Below are 16,982 nucleotides of genomic sequence, written 5' to 3'. Positions count from 1 at the left end.
AACCAGCTGCACAGGTCGTATGTCCGCCCCTGTCAGTGGCCCCCAAACAGAGCTAGACAACTTAACAGCACCCCACAACAGAGCCAAATAAATCAGTGCCCCCCAACAGAGCCAAACTACACATTGCTGCTCCTGAACAGAACCACACAATACATCAGTGCCCCCCATAACACAGAAAGACATAAACCTCCCACATAACCAGCCATCACTACCGCAATAAGAGAAACATCAGTGTTCTTACTAACCATGACAGATACATCAGTGCCCCCCCCTTATTATTATTATATATTTCACAAATGACGATTCCCCTACCAGTAACAATGATCTGTCACAATATGGTATTTATGTGCACTTCCCCTTTAAGTGACATAGGTTGACAGTGGCCACCCTCCGTGACGTCAGCTAGCCCTAGGAAGTTATTTGCAACTCACACCATGTCACACAAGCACTCCGCACTCTCAAGTCCTGAAGAAGTTTAAAGGTGGGTGATCTGAAACACAGCGAGACCATTCCGTGTGTATCGTCTGCAGCCGAGACCAACTATATTACCTCTGCTATGCCGTATAGTACATGTAAGACTGAATGCAGCAGAGCTGAGCCGCACACCGCACATCACAGAGCAGATCATAAATGTCAGCAACTCAAGGGCGAAATATAGTTACATAGTTAATACGGTTGAAGTAAGTCCATCAAGTTCAACCAAGGGATCGGTCGGACGCGAATCCGAGAAGGAAGTGAGACTCAGATTTCTACACGTTTCCATAAGCATTAATGTTGTTTACTTCTTAAGAATTTATCTAAACCCTTTGTAAAGCCGCCCCCTGTTCCTGCTGTGACCACGTCCGGAGGACGTCTATTCCACACATTCACAGCTCTTACAGTGAAGAAGTTTTGCCGCTTCTGGAGGCGGCGCCCCCTCGTCTTCTGAGCGCATTTTACATGGAACTGTTTTTCTCAGTTTTTTTTGTACGGCCCATTTATATACTTGTACAGGTTAATCATGTCCCCCCTTAGACGTCTCTTCTCAAGACTAAATACAGGTCATTCCATAGGTCTATAATTACCTCTGGAGGACCTAGACCCTCTTCTGAATATGGGCACCACATTTACCTTGCGCCAATCGCTTGGCACTGTACCAGTCCCTAGAGAATGTTTAACAATTATAAACAGGGGCACAGCAATGACTGAACTGAGCTCTTTAAGAACTCTTGGGTGTAATCCATCTGGACCCGGAGCATTTACCCTATTTACCTTCTCTTGGACCAGACCATATCTACAGTTAGCCAATTGAGTATATTACTGGATGCACTAACAGCCCCAGCACCACAGATATCTGCTCCTTTCACTTCTTTTGTATACACAGAGCTAAACATTTTTTTAGTAACTCTGCCTTTTCATAATCTTTAATGACTACCCCCCCCTTTACCATTATTTAGGGGACCTACCTGCCCAGACCTTTGTTTTTTTAGCATTTATATATTTAAAGGGTTTCTGTCACCTGAAAAATAGGTATTAAGCTGGCTGATATTAGCGATGTGCTGTCAGCTGTACATAACTATATTAGCGCCATCTCACTGCCCGCTGCCGTTATTGAGAAAAACAAACTTTTATAATATGCTAATTAGCCTCTAGGTGCAGGGGGGCGTGGCCCCTGCTCCTAGAGGCTCCGTTCTCCCACCTCTGGCCACGCCCTGCTACACTAGATTGACAGGGGCAGGCATCGGGGGGTCTCCTACCTCCGTCCCTGTCTGCAGTGTAAATCTCGCGCCTGCGCTGCCCCGTTCAGTATACGGCGCAGGCGCAGTGAGTGAAGGGCGCTCGCCGGCTGCCAGCTTCCTCACTGCGCCTGCACCGAATACTGAACGGCACAAGATTTACACTGCAGACAGAGCCGGAGGTAGGAGACCCCCGATGCCTGCCCCTGTCAATCTAGTGTAGCAGGGCGTGGCCAGAGTTGGGAGAACGGAGCCTCTAGGAGCAGGGGCCACGCTCCCTCCTGCTCCTAGAGGCTAATTAGCATATTATAAAAGTTAGTTTTTCTCAATAACGGCGGCGGGCAGTGAGATGGCGCTAATATAGTTATGTACAACAGACATTAGCTCATCGCTTATATCAGCCAGCTTAATACCCATTTTTCAGGTGACAGAAACCCTTTAAAAAACTTTTTGGGATTTATTTTGCTCTCTTATGCCACCTGCTGTTCGTTTTGTATTTTTGCAAATTTTATCTCCTTTTTACAGATTTTATTTAGCCCTTTGTAATCTTCAAACGCTACAGCTGGCCCCTCAGATTAGTATTTTTTAAATGCCTTTTTACAGTAGCTGTGAGCCATTAAGGGGGTTAATTTAAGCCATTTATACTTGTTACCTAAAGGAGTAAATTTTTTTGTGCAATTACTGAATGTGGATTTAAAGCAAATACAAAGAAGATATTAAAGTAGTATTATAGCGCAGCGGTCCCTCAAGTTACAATGTTAATTGGCTCCAGGACGACCATTGTATGTTGAAACCATTGTAATTTGAGTAATCGGTTCGAAAGCCCCAAAATGCCTTCAAAGATTAGAGAAAATGAAGATTTAAGAAAAATAAGCAAAAATAAGTCCTTACATAAAACATTGAGGAATAGCTGCTAACCAGCAACGAGTACAGCTGTTTTACCAGAGAAGTGGCCTTGATTGGTTGGATCTGAGTCTGAGACATTGTATGCCGGAAATATTGTATCCTGAGGCCATTGTATCTTGAGGAAGCAGTATTATAGTAGTTATATTCTTGTACATAGGAGCAGTATTATAGTAGTTATATTCTTGTACATAGGAGACAGTATTATAGTAGTTATATTCTTGTACATAGGAGGCAGTATTATAGTAGTTATATTCTTGTACATAGGAGCAGTATTATAGTAGTTATATTCTTGTACATAGGAGGCAGTATTATAGTAGTTATATTCTTGTACATAGGAGCAGTATTATAGTAGTAATATTCTTGTACATAGGAGGCAGTATTATAGTAGTTATATTCTTGTACATAGGAGGCAGTATTATAGTAGTTATATTCTTGTACATAGGAGGCAGTATTATAGTAGTTATATTCTTGTATATAGGGGCAGTATTATAGTAGTTATATTCCTGTACATAGGAGCAGTATTATAGTAGTTATATTCTTGTACATAGGAGCAGTATTATAGTAGTTATATTCTTGTACATAGGAAGCAGTATTATAGTAGTTATATTCTTGTACATAGGAGCAGTATTATAGTAGTTATATTCTTGTACATAGGAGCAGTATTATAGTAGTTATATTCTTGTACATAGGAGGAGTATTATAGTAGTTATATTCTTGTACATAGGAGGAGTATTATAGTAGTTATATTCCTGTACATAGGAGCAGTATTATAGTAGTTATATTCTTGTACATAGGAGGCAGTATTATAGTAGTTATATTCTTGTACATAGGAGCAGTATTATAGTAGATATATTCTTGTACATAGGAGCAGTATTATAGTAGTTATATTCTTGTACATAGGAGGCAGTATTATAGTAGTTATATTCTTGTACATGGGGCAGTATTATAGTAGTTATATTCTTGTACATAGGAGCAGTATTATAGTAGTTATATTCTTGTATATATAGGAGCAGTATTATAGTAGATATATTCTTGTACATAGGAGGCGGTATTATAGTAGTTATATTCTTGTACATAGGAGCAGTATTATAGTAGTTATATTCTTGTACATAGGAGCAGTATTATAGTAGTTATATTCTTGTATATATAGGAGCAGTATTATAGTAGATATATTCTTGTACATAGGAGGCGGTATTATAGTAGTTATATTCTTGTACATAGGAGCAGTATTATAGTAGTTATATTCTTGTACATAGGAGCAGTATCATAGCAGTTATATTCTTGTACATAGGAGCAGTATTATAGCAGTTATATTCTTGTACATAGGAGCAGTATTATAGCAGTTATATTCTTGTACATAGGAGCAGTATTATAGTAGTTATATTCTTGTACATAGGAGCAGTATTATAGTAGATATATTCTTGTACATAGGAGCAGTATTATAGTAGATATATTCTTGTACATAGGAGGCGGTATTATAGTAGTTATATCCTTGTACATAGGAGCAGTATTATAGCAGTTATATTCTTGTACATAGGAGCAGTATTATAGCAGTTATATTCTTGTACATAGGAGCAGTATTATAGTAGTTATATTCTTGTACATAGGAGCAGTATTATAGTAGTTATATTCTTGTACATAGGAGCAGTATTATAGTAGTTATATTCTTGTACATAGGAGGCAGTATTATAGTAGTTATATTCTTGCACATAGGAGCAGTATTATAGTAGATATATTCTTGTACATAAGAGCAGTATTATAGTAGTTATATTCTTGTACATAGGAGGCAGTATTATAGTAGTTATATTCTTGTACATAGGAGCAGTATTATAGTAGATATATTCTTGTACATAAGAGCAGTATTATAGTAGTTATATTCTTGTATATAGGAGCAGTATTATAGTAGTTATATTCTTGTACATAGGAGCAGTATTATAGTAGTTATATTCTTGTACATAGGAGCAGTATTATAGTAGTTATATTCCTGTACATAGGAGCAGTATTATAGTAGTTATATTCCTGTACATAGGAGCAGTATTATAGCAGTTATATTCTTGTACATAGGAGCAGTATTATAGTAGTTATATTCTTGTACATGGGAGGCAGTATTATAGTAGTTATATTCTTGTACATGGGAGGCAGTATTATAGTAGTTATATTCTTGTACATAGGAGCAGTATTATAGTAGTTATATTCTTGTACATAGGAGGCAGTATTATAGTAGTTATATTCTTGCACATAGGAGCAGTATTATAGTAGATATATTCTTGTACATAGGAGCAGTATTATAGTAGTTATATTCTTGTACATAGGAGGCAGTATTATAGTAGTTATATTCTTGCACATAGGAGCAGTATTATAGTAGATATATTCTTGTACATAAGAGCAGTATTATAGTAGTTATATTCTTGTATATAGGAGCAGTATTATAGTAGTTATATTCTTGTACATAGGAGCATTATTATAGAAGTTATATTCTTGTATATATAGGAGCAGTATTATAGTAGTTATATTCTTATACATAAGAGCAGTATTATAGTAGTTATATTCTTGTATATATAGGAGCAGTATTATAATAGTTATATTCTTGTACATAGGAGCAGTATTATAGCAGTTATATTCTTGTACATAGGAGGCAGTATTATAGTAGTTATATTCTTATACATAAGAGCAGTATTATAGTAGTTATATTCTTGTATATATAGGAGCAGTATTATAATAGTTATATTTTTGTACATAGGAGCAGTATTATAGTAGTTATATTCTTGTACATAGGAGGCAGTATTATAGTAGTTATATTCTTGTACATAGGAGCAGTATTATAGTAGTTATATTCTTGTACATAGGAGCATTATTATAGTAGTTATATTCCTGTACATAGGAGGCAGTATTATAGTAGTTATATTCTTGTATATAGGAGCAGTATTATAGTAGTTATATTCTTGTACATAGGAGGCAGTATTATAGTAGTTATATTCCTGTACATAGGAGCAGTATTATAGTAGTTATATTCCTGTACATAGGAGCAGTCATATAGTAGTTATATTCCTGTACATAGGAGCAGTATTATAGTAGTTATATTCTTGTACATAGGAGCAGTATTATAGCAGTTATATTCTTGTACATAGGAGGCAGTATTATAGTAGTTATATCCTTGTATATAGGAGGCAGTATTATAGTAGTTATATTCTTGTACACAGGAGCAGTATTATAGTAGCTATATGCTTGTACATAGGAGCAGTATTATAGTAGTTATATTCCTGTACATAGAAGCAGTATTATAGTAGTTATATTCTTGTACATAGGAGCAGTATTATAGTAGTTATAGTCTTATACATAGGAGACAGTATTATAGCAGTTATATTCTTGTACATAGGAGCAGTATTATAGTAGTTATATTCTTGTACATAGGAGCAGTATTATAGTAGTTATATTCTTGTACATAGGAGGCAGTATTATAGTAGTTATACACTTGTACATAGGAGCAGTATTATAGTAGTTATATTCTTGTACATAGGAGCAGTATTATAGTAGTTATAGTCTTATACATAGGAGGCAGTATTATGGTAGCTATATTCTTTGTCAATTGTCTTTTTATTGAAAAGCATCAAGAAAAGCATAACATACAATGATGTATACATCCAGATTCTTGCAAACGATCATATCCGCAAATGACAAATGCATAGACATTATGCTTAAGACATATGAAAAGCATCAAGAAAAGCACAGCAGACAGTGATGTATATGTCAAGATTGTTGCGAACAATCGTATCCGCACTTGGCATATGCAAAGACATATAAAAGGTGCATTTTCCATGTCAAGGTCAGGAAATATTGGCAATTGACAATCAAAGTATAACCTGAGGTAGGTAAGGTCAACATAAACTAATAAGGGGGGGGGGGGGGGATACAAAATGTCCCTAGAACTGGACAGATACGGTCCAGGCAGTTGAGGTGCATGTGATGGATCCAAAGAGAGGAAGATGGTTGGCTTCTTCCTTTCCTGCTAATGTGTCTGTCACGACTATGAGGCTATCATAAGGTTGTTATCTGCTAAAAAACCCTAAGATGCTGAAGTACCATTCACTCGCCTATACTCAACCCATGGGGCCCATAACTTCTTATGTTTCTCGTGTGTCCTAAGTTCCCACCCTGCCAGTTCTTCCATACGGTGTATATGATCTAGTTTGTTTAACCATTGAGAGACTGTAGGGGGGTCTTCACTCAGCCACTTTTGGGGGATGAGTAAGCGTGCAGCTTGAATCAGGTGTGTAGGAAGCTTGTTCTTTGATGGCAAAAGGTCCTTTGTTGGGAGCCATAAAAGGACCAGTTGAGGGGATAATGTCAGTTTAATGTTTAGAATTTCGTTAATGATCCGGGAGACGTTATCCCAGTATCCTCTTATTTTAGGACAGGACCAGAAAATGTGGAGAAGAGTGCCACCCTCCTCTCCACATCTCCAGCACCTGTCGTGGTCACTCAAGCCACTAAGAAATAGTTGTTTGGGGGTAAGGTACCACTGCGTGAGAACCTTATATGAATGTTCCTGGATCTTCACACAGCGGGAGAAGCCATGCGAGTGAGCGTGCATGCGGAGAATGTCCGTCTCTGAGAAAGTGGTCTGAAGGTCGTTGGCCCAGGTGTGAACATATTGTGGGGTTATGCGGCGCTGAGGCGTATTCAAGGCCGTATATATGTTAGATATCAATTTGCGTTGAGGGGAGGGGGGGCTCGCTAACTTCTCGAACCATGTCGAGGTCAGTACACATGGGTGAGTAGCTGTTTCCCAGCAGCTGTTATAGATATGAGGTCTAGGAAGTTAGCTGCCTTCCAAATCAGACTGAGTGGGTGTTGTTCCGGTAGGGTGCCGCGTACTTTCCCTATAAAATCGGCTGCGGAAAAACTTCTGAATCTGTGCCAGATCTGTGAGACCTGAGTACCTGAAGATTGGATAGTGTGTGGTATAAGGTCTGCTGGCATCGCACCGGGAGGGTTCTGTAGGAGCCCGTGAGCCTTATTGAGCTGTTTAATGACCAAACTGGTGCCCTTTAGGAGCACGTAGGAGTGCAGTGATGCATTGGATTGACCCCATAAAGCTGCTTTTTGCTGTTGGGTAAGCTGCACTAGTTCCAATTCCGTGCCCAATGTGTGATAGGCAGGGGAGTGGAGCTGCAACCACCTCTTCAGGTGTATGGCCCTGTAGTATGTTTGGACATCTGGCAGTGCTATACCTCCATGACCACGCCCCAGTACAAGCCTCTGGTGAGGAGCCCTAGCCTTCTTCCCACCCCACAAGTAAGTCGCAAATAGCCTACGGAGCTTTGTAAAGTACGAGTTAGGTAGGAATATTGGCAACATCTGTAGTATATACATAATTTTTGGAAGGACAAACGCTTTTAAGATATTTTTCCTTCCCATCCAAGAGGAATAGGAGAGGCGTAGTGATTGAAGCAGTTTTTGGACCTCTGTTAATAGGGGAGCATAATTGAGCCGAAATAGATCGTCCGTGGACGCGGAGATCTTAACCCCCAGGTAGGAAACACATGTGGGTTGCCATTTGAAGGGCGTAGTGGTTTTTAAAATGGCTATAGAGCTCGCCGGGGCAGTAATATTTAAAGCTTCTGACTTGGAATAATTCATTTTGTAGTTCGATAGCCTACCATACTCCTCAAATAGCTTCAGAAGATGCGGGAAGGCCTCGACCGGGTTGGAGACCATGATCAGTAAATCGTCGGCATAAGCCACATTAATATATTCTGCACCGTTATCTCCTGTTTTCACCCCCCGAATATCCACATGCTCCCTAATAGCCTGAAGGAGAGTCTCCATGACCAGTATATACAAGGCGGGAGATAGGGGGCAGCCCTGACGCGTCCCATTACAGATGGGGAAGGACGGAGACAATGTACCGTTGACCCTGATTTTTGCGCTCGGGCCTTTATATAGGGACATGACAGCTTCCTGAAATCTTGTCGGGATTCCAAACCTCGACATTGTCCTTCTCATGAAATCCCAGCTCACCCGGTCGAAGGCCTTCTCCGCATCAACACTAAGAAGCGCTAAAGGGAGATTTTTCTTCTTGGCCCACTGTATTGCAGTGATCAGTCTACAGGAATTGTGGTTCCCTTCCCTCCCAGGAACAAAGCCAGATTGGTCGGGGTGAATGAGTTTGGGGAGCAGGCGACTCAGCCGTGTTGCTAGTAGTTTGGCCCAAATTTTTATATCTACGTTAAGTAGTGAGATTGGCCTATAGCTACCGCAGAGAAGGGGATCTTTCCCAGGCTTTGGGAGTATGGTGACTGTGGCCTCCAGAGATTGCTTATGTAGGGTTTCCCCGTTCAGGAGTGCATTGCACCACGTTACTAGATGTGGGATCAATATATCTGGGAATTTTTTATAATAGCCCACCGGGAATCCATCCGGGCCGGGGCATTTGCCCATGGGCATAGAGGTTAGCAGGGTTTTTACTTCGAGTTCAGTGACCGGCTCTAATAAGGTATCACCTTCTTGTGGAGATATCTGGGGTAAACTAAGGCCTCTCAGAAACAAGTCTGTTGCTTCTTGTAATGAAGGGTCTGGGTGGTCTGGGTCCGATAGGCCATAAAGTTGTTTGTAGAATTCCTGGAATTCCTCTGCAATATCAGCTGTTTTATGCAGCATACTACCATTTCTGGATTTGATGTTGGGAATAAACATGGAATCTCTCTTTTGTTTCGTGAGTGAAGATGTTAACTTAGATCCCTTGTCCCCATGGGAATAATGTTTATATTGGGCGTATTGGTAGGCTTTAGCGTTTTGGATGTTTAAATGGTCTTTTAGCTGCGATCGCAGCTTGTTCAGTTCTGTCTGAACTTTTATTGCTTTAGACCGTTTATGGACCGCTTCTTTGTCTGCTATCTGAACCAAGAGATCATGGATGATCTTTTGCTTCTCTTTCTTGACTCTGCTGCCTAAGGCTATTAATTCTCCCCGGATAACCACCTTATGTGTCTCCCAAAGTGTCGTCTGGGGCATGCCGGGTGTTGCATTTACTACAAAGAAGTCCCTTAATTTTTGTCCTAGGATCAAGGTATCTGCTTGTCTATCCAATAACGTCTCGTTTAGACGCCACTGTCTGACTGAGGCTGGTAAGCTGGAGAATCTAAGGGCAGCGGAGACTGGGGCGTGGTCAGAGACGGTCACAACACCTATGTCTGCCGAGTCCACCATATCTACAGCGTTGCTGGACAATAATATGTAATCTAACCGCTTATGCGATTTATGCGGTGCAGAGAAAAAAGTAAAATCCCTAGTATCTGGGTGGGCCAGTCGCCAGACATCTAGCAGGTTCATATCTGAAATGTATCTGTTTATACATCCTAAAGCTGACTGGGTTAACTGGGAGGAACCATCAGAGGCATCAATGATGGGATTCAACGTAACATTGAGGTCTCCCCCAATCAACCTAATCCCCTCAGCGAATAGCTCCAGTTTACTCAGAGTGATCTTGATCCAGCGTTTCTGACCACGGTTAGGGCTGTATAAACTGGCAAGCGTAACCTTTTGTGTACCAATGAGGCCCTTCACGAATATGAAGCGGCCCTCAGGGTCCGTCAGCTTAGATATCAATGTAAATGGTACTCTCTTGGAAATAGCAATACCCACCCCTCTCTTTGCCTTTTCAAAAGCACTAAAATACCAGTGCTGGAAGTATGGGTTTTGAATTTTGGGTATATGAGACTCTTTAAAATGCAGCTCCTGAAAGAAGCAGATATCTGTGTTATTCTTTTTTAACAGACGGATGACCTGAGAGCGCTTTTGTGGGGTGTTAAAGCCCCTAACATTGTACGTTGTACATTTGATGGACGACATCATTGCAAGAATAGGGCAACTTTGGAACCGAAAATTCCAGACATGCACATTTGACCGTATCTAGGGGGTGAACAGAAAACTTCACAACTAAATACTCTGTCAACATGACAAATAGTACTGTGTAATGGCCCCCATGCCAGCAACACTGCAGCAGGTCACTTAGCTGCAGTGAAGCGGGCGTGAGCAGCCATGCAATTAGGCACATGTACCAGGTTTGTGCCAAGATAACCCTGGTAGGTGGGGGGGGGTACAAAGTGGAACCATTTACTCATGATGGTATCCAAATTGCGTCACCCGCTGAACTGGTGCGAAATAGCACCGTGTACATTTGGTCCAAACAGTTCTGCATAAAAGTAACATTGACAAGGCAGAATATCTACCCTGCCGGCACTAACAAGAACAGGAGCAATACAATTCAAGTGGTATACAGGTATACTTGCGGAATTATGGCGAGCAAAAAAGAAGTGGAAACCTTCCCCTCTCTGGAGATTGCGTAGAGACGCAGTAAAGAGTCAGCAAGGACTTCAACATAGTCTCTAGGACTTCAAGTGTCTCTAGACCTGTGCTGGTTCCTCTTCTTCTGTGGGGCTGGAAGCCATCCTGAAGCCTCTGGAAGTTCTGGCAGCTGTGTCCCAATCTCTGCAGACGGCAGCCATGATGGCACATCTAGTGGATCTGTTTGCAGCAGCTCCCAGGCAGCCTGGAGATCTTGTGGCAGGCGAATGGTGCAGCGCTTCCCATCTATGGTGAAGGTGAGGCCAAAGGGGAATAGCCATTTATATGGCACTTTGTGGTGGCGCAGGTGGTCAGTGAGGGGCCGCAGCGCCCTCCGTTTATTCAGTGTGGAGGATGCCAGATCCTGATAGATGGAAATCTTAGCACCATCATGCAGGATTTCTTTCTGGTTTCTGGCAGCTTGCATTAAGGCAGCAGTGTCTACATACCGCAGGAGACCGCACACCACGTCTCTGGGGTTCTCCTTCTCTTTCGGTTTCGGCCTGAGCGCCCTGTGGATGCGTTCTATTTGAATATCGGCCGCACTGGAACTTCCCAGGAGTGAAGAGAAAATGGCGCCGGCAGCTTCTGGTAGGCTTTCATGAGGGATGCTTTCAGGTAAGCCGCGGATCCGGAGGTTTTTCCTCCGATTCCTGTTCTCTTGATCTTCAATGAGGGAGTATGCGGTATCTAGCGAGGCTGCCAGAGCCATGGTATTATCGCTGGCCGCTCTGATGTAATTCGTGATGACCGTCTGGTCATGTTCCAGCGTTTCCACCCTCCCGCCGATGTGTTTTAGATCTGCCTTTATTTCTTGCAGGTCCTGTACGATTGGGGTAAGGGCCGCTGTCAATGCCTGTTGTATAAATCTTCTGGACACCGGAGCGGTGCTTAGAGGTTCAGGGCTTGTCTCGAGGCTTGTATCCTCCTCTCCCTCCGATTCCCTGCTCCATTCATCTGCTTCCGGCGGCGCCATCTTAGGACCGGCCGGTGCAGGAGCTGACGGTTTTTTGTTGAGGTATTTCTCCATGTTGGAGGTTCTGCGCTCCGGTTTGCAGGCGTCTGGTTTCTCTCCGGGCATATGTCTGCCAGCTTTCCGCATTCTGGGGTGGTTTGGACCGCTAAATTTACCAGTTAGCAAGGTGGTATGAAGGAGAGCTCTCCTACATGCGTCCGGCCAGATCTGCAGCCAGGCTCCGCCCCCATGGTAGCTATATTCTTGTACATAGGAGCAGTATTATAGTAGTTATATTCTTGTACATAGGAGCAGTATTATAGTAGTTCTATTCTTGTACATAGGAGCAGTATTATAGTAGTTATATTCTTGTACACAGGAGGCAGTATTATTGTAGTTATATTCTTGTACATAGGAGCAGTATTATAGTAGTTATATCATTGTACATAGGAGCAGTATTATAGTAGTTATATTCTTGTACATAGGAGGAGTATTATAGTAGTTATATTCCTGTACATAGAAGCAGTATTATAGTAGTTATATTCTTGTACATAGGAGCAGTATTATAGTAGTTATAGTCTTATACATAGGAGACAGTATTATAGTAGTTATATTCTTGTACATAGGAGCAGTATTATAGTAGTTATATTCTTGTACATAGGAGGCAGTATTATGGTAGCTATATGCTTGTACATAGGAGGCAGTAGTATAGTAGTTATATTCTTGTACATAGGAGGCAGTATTATAGTAGTTATATTCCTGTACATAGGAGGCAGTATTATAGTAGTTATATTCTTGTACATAGGAGGCAGTAGTATAGTAGTTATATTCTTGTACATAGGAGCAGTATTATAGTAGTTATATTCTTGTACATAGGAGGCAGTATTATAGTAATTATATTATTGTATATAGGAGAAGTATTATAGTATTTATAGTCTTATACATAGGAGCAGTATTATAGTAGTTATATTCTTGTACACAGGAGCAGTATTATAGTAGTTATATTCTTGTACATATGAGCAGTATTATAGTAGTTATATTCTTGTACATAGGAGCAGTATTATAGTAGTTATATTCTTGTACATAGGAGGCAGTATTATAGTAGTTATATTCTTGTACATAGGAGGCAGTATTATAGTAGTTATATTCTTGTACATAGGAGGCAGTATTATAGTAGTTATATTCTTGTACATAGGAGCAGTATTATAGTAGTTATATTCTTGTACACAGGAGCAGTATTATAGTAGCTATATGCTTGTACATAGGAGCAGTATTATAGTAGTTATATTCTTGTACATAGGAGCAGTATTATAGTAGTTATATTCTTGTATATAGGAGCAGTATTATAGTAGTTATATTCTTGTATATAGGAGCAGTATTATAGTAGTTATATTCTTGTACACAGGGGATGTGTTATCAGTGATTGATAGTATTCTCTATATAAGTGTTTATACATAGATAGCTATAAGTCACTGATAGACGCACACGGGGAGATGTTATCAGATTTTGATATTATATTCTGTGTAAGTGTGTATACAGAGATATCTGTCAGTCACTGATAGTTGTACAAAGGGTGGTATGATCGATTATTCATAGCAGTCTCTGTGTAAGTGTGTATACAGAGCTGTCAGTCGCTGATAGTTGTGTGTATGGGGGTGGTCTTAAATTCTGAAAAAGCAGAGGTGTAAATTTATAAATGACATGAGTATTGAATCTTTTCCCATAAACCTATACATCACTATAACTTCTCTTTAAAAAATAAAAATATTTATTGTCATCGAATTGTAATAAATCTTGGAATATATTGTCTTACAGGTTACCTGCCAGGCAATGGACATGAAGGCCTATCTCCAGAGGGTGAATTTGACAGATACTGCACCTCCTTCCCTCGCTGCATTACGTGAATTACACCGCCACCATGTACACTCTGTGCCCACAGAAAGTCTCAGCATACATAGCGGGGAAAAAATTATCTTGGATATTCCATGGATATATAATAAAATAGTTGTTAGGAGACGAGGTGGTTTCTGTTATGAGAACAATGGACTGTTCTTATGGGTGCTGCAACAACTGGGCTACAAAACACAGGTGCTGTCAGCCAACGTGAGGAACATATTCATTGGCATTTATGGTCCACCATTTGACCATATGATATTGACGGTAGAACTGGAAGGAAGGAGATGGCTTTGTGATGTTGGTTATGGTGAAGGGATTGTTGAGCCATTTCCGCTGGAGGATGGATGGGAAGAGGAGCAGGACAGCGGTTTGTATCGGTTACGGGTAGAAGGAGATGAGTGGTACATGGAGAGGAAGGAGGAAGAAATCTGGAGGAGTCTATTCAAGTTCACCCTCGAGGAGAAGAAATTTGAAGATTTCCAGGAGATGTGTGAATATCACCAGACTTCGCCCAGTTCTGTATTTGTTCGAAAGTCCTTCTGTTCCCTTCAGCTCCCACGTGCAAGGCTGACGTATATGGGGCGCCGTCTGATCAGCACCCAGTACACCAAGGGAGGTGGAAGTGTGAAGACCACTCAAGAACTCACTGAGGAAGAGATCCCAAGTTTACTCAATGATAAATTTGGAATTGTTCTGAATGGAAAACTGATACCGAAGGATGAAAATATTGTGATACCAAATCAACTTCAATCAGTAAGGTTCTGAATTTGTTACGTGTTACTAAAAATCCATTACATACTTGTACTTTAGAGTTACCAGCATGTCTTCTCATTGCTGAGCCATTGGTACTTTACATAGCTATGTGCAATATATTCATGGACAAAGAGTTCCAAAGAGTTTTAGGTGTCAGGGGCGCAGCATTTTCTAGAATGTCCTTTGATATTTGGGTTCATTGAAGGATATGGAAGACATTTTACTAATCAATTATATTTCTCTTGTAGGACGACTCTTCCAAGCCAGATCTGAACACCTATCTCCAGAGGGTTGGCCTTCCAGAATTCATGGCACCTTCAATGCAACCATCCCTTTCTGGGTTACGAGCTGTACATCGCCACCACTTGCTCTCTATCCCTTTTGAAAGCCTTAGTATGCACAGTGGGGAAAAAATCCATCTAGATATTTGCTGGATATATGAGAAGATTGTCCTGAGAAAACGTGGAGGCTTCTGTTTTGAGAACAATGGTCTTTATTTTTGGGTCTTGCAACAATTGGGGTACCAGCCACAGGTCATATCGGCCAAAGTGAGGGATGAAGTCACCGGTCTTTATACACCTCCACTTTCACACATGTTGTTACTAGTGGAACTTGAGGGAAGGAGATGGCTTTGTGATGTTGGTTTTGGTGAAAGTATCTTAGAGCCATTTCCGTTGGAGGCCGGATGGGAGGAGGAGCAGGGAAGCTGTGTGTATCGATTACGAGTAGAAGGAGATGAGTGGTACATGGAGAGGAAGGAAGAGGAAGACTGGAGGAGTCTATACAAGTTCACCCTCGAGGAGAGAACATATGAGGATTTCCGGGATATGTGTGAATATCTTCAAACTGAACCTAGCTCTTTTTTTGTCCGTAAATGCTTCTGCACCCTAAGGCTCCCCCACGGAAGACTGACGTACATGGGGCACCGGCTGATCAGCACCGAATACACCAAAGGAGGTGGAAGTGTGAAGACCACTCAAGAACTCAATGAAGAGGAGATTCCAGGTGTACTGAGAGATAAATTTGGGATTGTGCTGAGTGGGAAACTGATACCAAAAAATGACTAACCATTTACCAATAACCGTCAACCCAGTAACATCTATCCATCATTATACATACAGACGTGGACAAAATTGTTGGTACCCTTTGGTCAATGAAAGAAAAAGTCACAATGGTCACAGAAATAACTTTAATCTGACAAAAGTAATAATAAATTAAAATTCTATAAATGTTAACCAATGAAAGTCAGACATTGTTTTTCAACCATGCTTCAACAGAATTATGTAAAAAAATAAACTCATGAAACAGGCATGGACAAAAATGATGGTACCCCTAACTTAATATTTTGTTGCGCAACCTTTTGAGGCAATCACTGCAATCAAACGCTTCCTGTAACTGTCAATGAGACATCTGCACCTCTCAGCAGGTATTTTGGCCCACTCCTCATGAGCAAACTGCTCCAGTTGTGTCCGGTTTGAAGGGTGCCTTTTCCAGACTGCATGTTTCAGCTCCTTCCAAAGATGCTCAATAGGATTGAGGTCAGGGCTCATAGAAGGCCACTTTAGAATAGTCCAATTTTTTCCTCTTAGCCATTCTTGGGTGTTTTTAGCGGTGTGTTTTGGGTCATTGTCCTGTTGCAAGACCCATGACCTGCGACTGAGACCAAGCTTTCTGACACTGGCTAGTACATTTCTCTCTAGAATTCCTTGATAGTCTTGAGATTTCATTGTACCCTGCACAGATTCAAGACACCCTGTGCCAGACGCAGCAAAGCAGCCCCAGAACATAACAGAGCCTCCTCCATGTTTCACAGTAGGGACAGTGTTCTTTTCTTGATATGCTTCATTTTTTCGTCTGTGAACATACAGCTGATGTGCCTTGGCAAAAACTTCGATTTTTGTCTCATCTGTCCACAGGACATTCTCCCAGAAGCTTTGTGGCTTGTCAACATGTAGTTTGGCATATTCCAGTCTTGCTTTTTTATGATTCGTTTTCAACAATGGTGTCCTCCTTGGTCGTCTCCCATGTAGTCCACTTTGGCTCAAACAACGACGGATGGTGCGATCTGACACTGATGTTCCTTGAGCATGAAGTTCACCTTGAATCTCTTTAGAAGTCTTTCTAGGCTCTTTTGTTACCATTCGGATTATCCGTCTCTTAGATTTGTCATCAATTTTCCTCCTGCGGCCACGTCCAGGGAGGTTGGCTACAGTCCCATGGATCTTAAACTTATGAATAATATGTGCAACTGTACTCACAGGAACATCTAGTTGCTTGGAGATGGTCTTATAGCCTTTACCTTTAACATGCTTGTCTATAATTTTCTTTCTGATCTCTTGAGACAGCTCTTTCCTTTGCTTCCTCTGGTCCATGTCGAGTGTGGTACACACCATATCACCAAACAACACAGT

The 16,982-nt window shown here is 41.1% G+C and overlaps 1 protein-coding gene across 1 annotated transcript; it reads left to right on the top strand.

Annotated features, from left to right (window-relative positions):
* The first annotated feature begins 366 nt into the window (after window positions 1-366).
* On the top strand, window positions 367-15,738 carry LOC122945684. The gene is made up of 3 exons (XM_044304827.1): window positions 367-481; window positions 13,738-14,571; window positions 14,820-15,738. Exons 2-3 carry the CDS (start codon window positions 13,753-13,755, stop codon window positions 15,636-15,638), a joined length of 1,638 nt encoding a protein of 545 aa, XP_044160762.1. The 5' UTR covers window positions 367-481; window positions 13,738-13,752; the 3' UTR covers window positions 15,639-15,738.
* Window positions 15,739-16,982: the final 1,244 nt, after the last annotated feature.

Source organism: Bufo gargarizans, chromosome 8, assembly GCF_014858855.1.
Source record: "Bufo gargarizans isolate SCDJY-AF-19 chromosome 8, ASM1485885v1, whole genome shotgun sequence".
Classification (NCBI taxonomy): Eukaryota; Metazoa; Chordata; class Amphibia; order Anura; family Bufonidae; genus Bufo; species Bufo gargarizans.
This window is presented reverse-complemented; position numbering and strand designations above follow the sequence as displayed.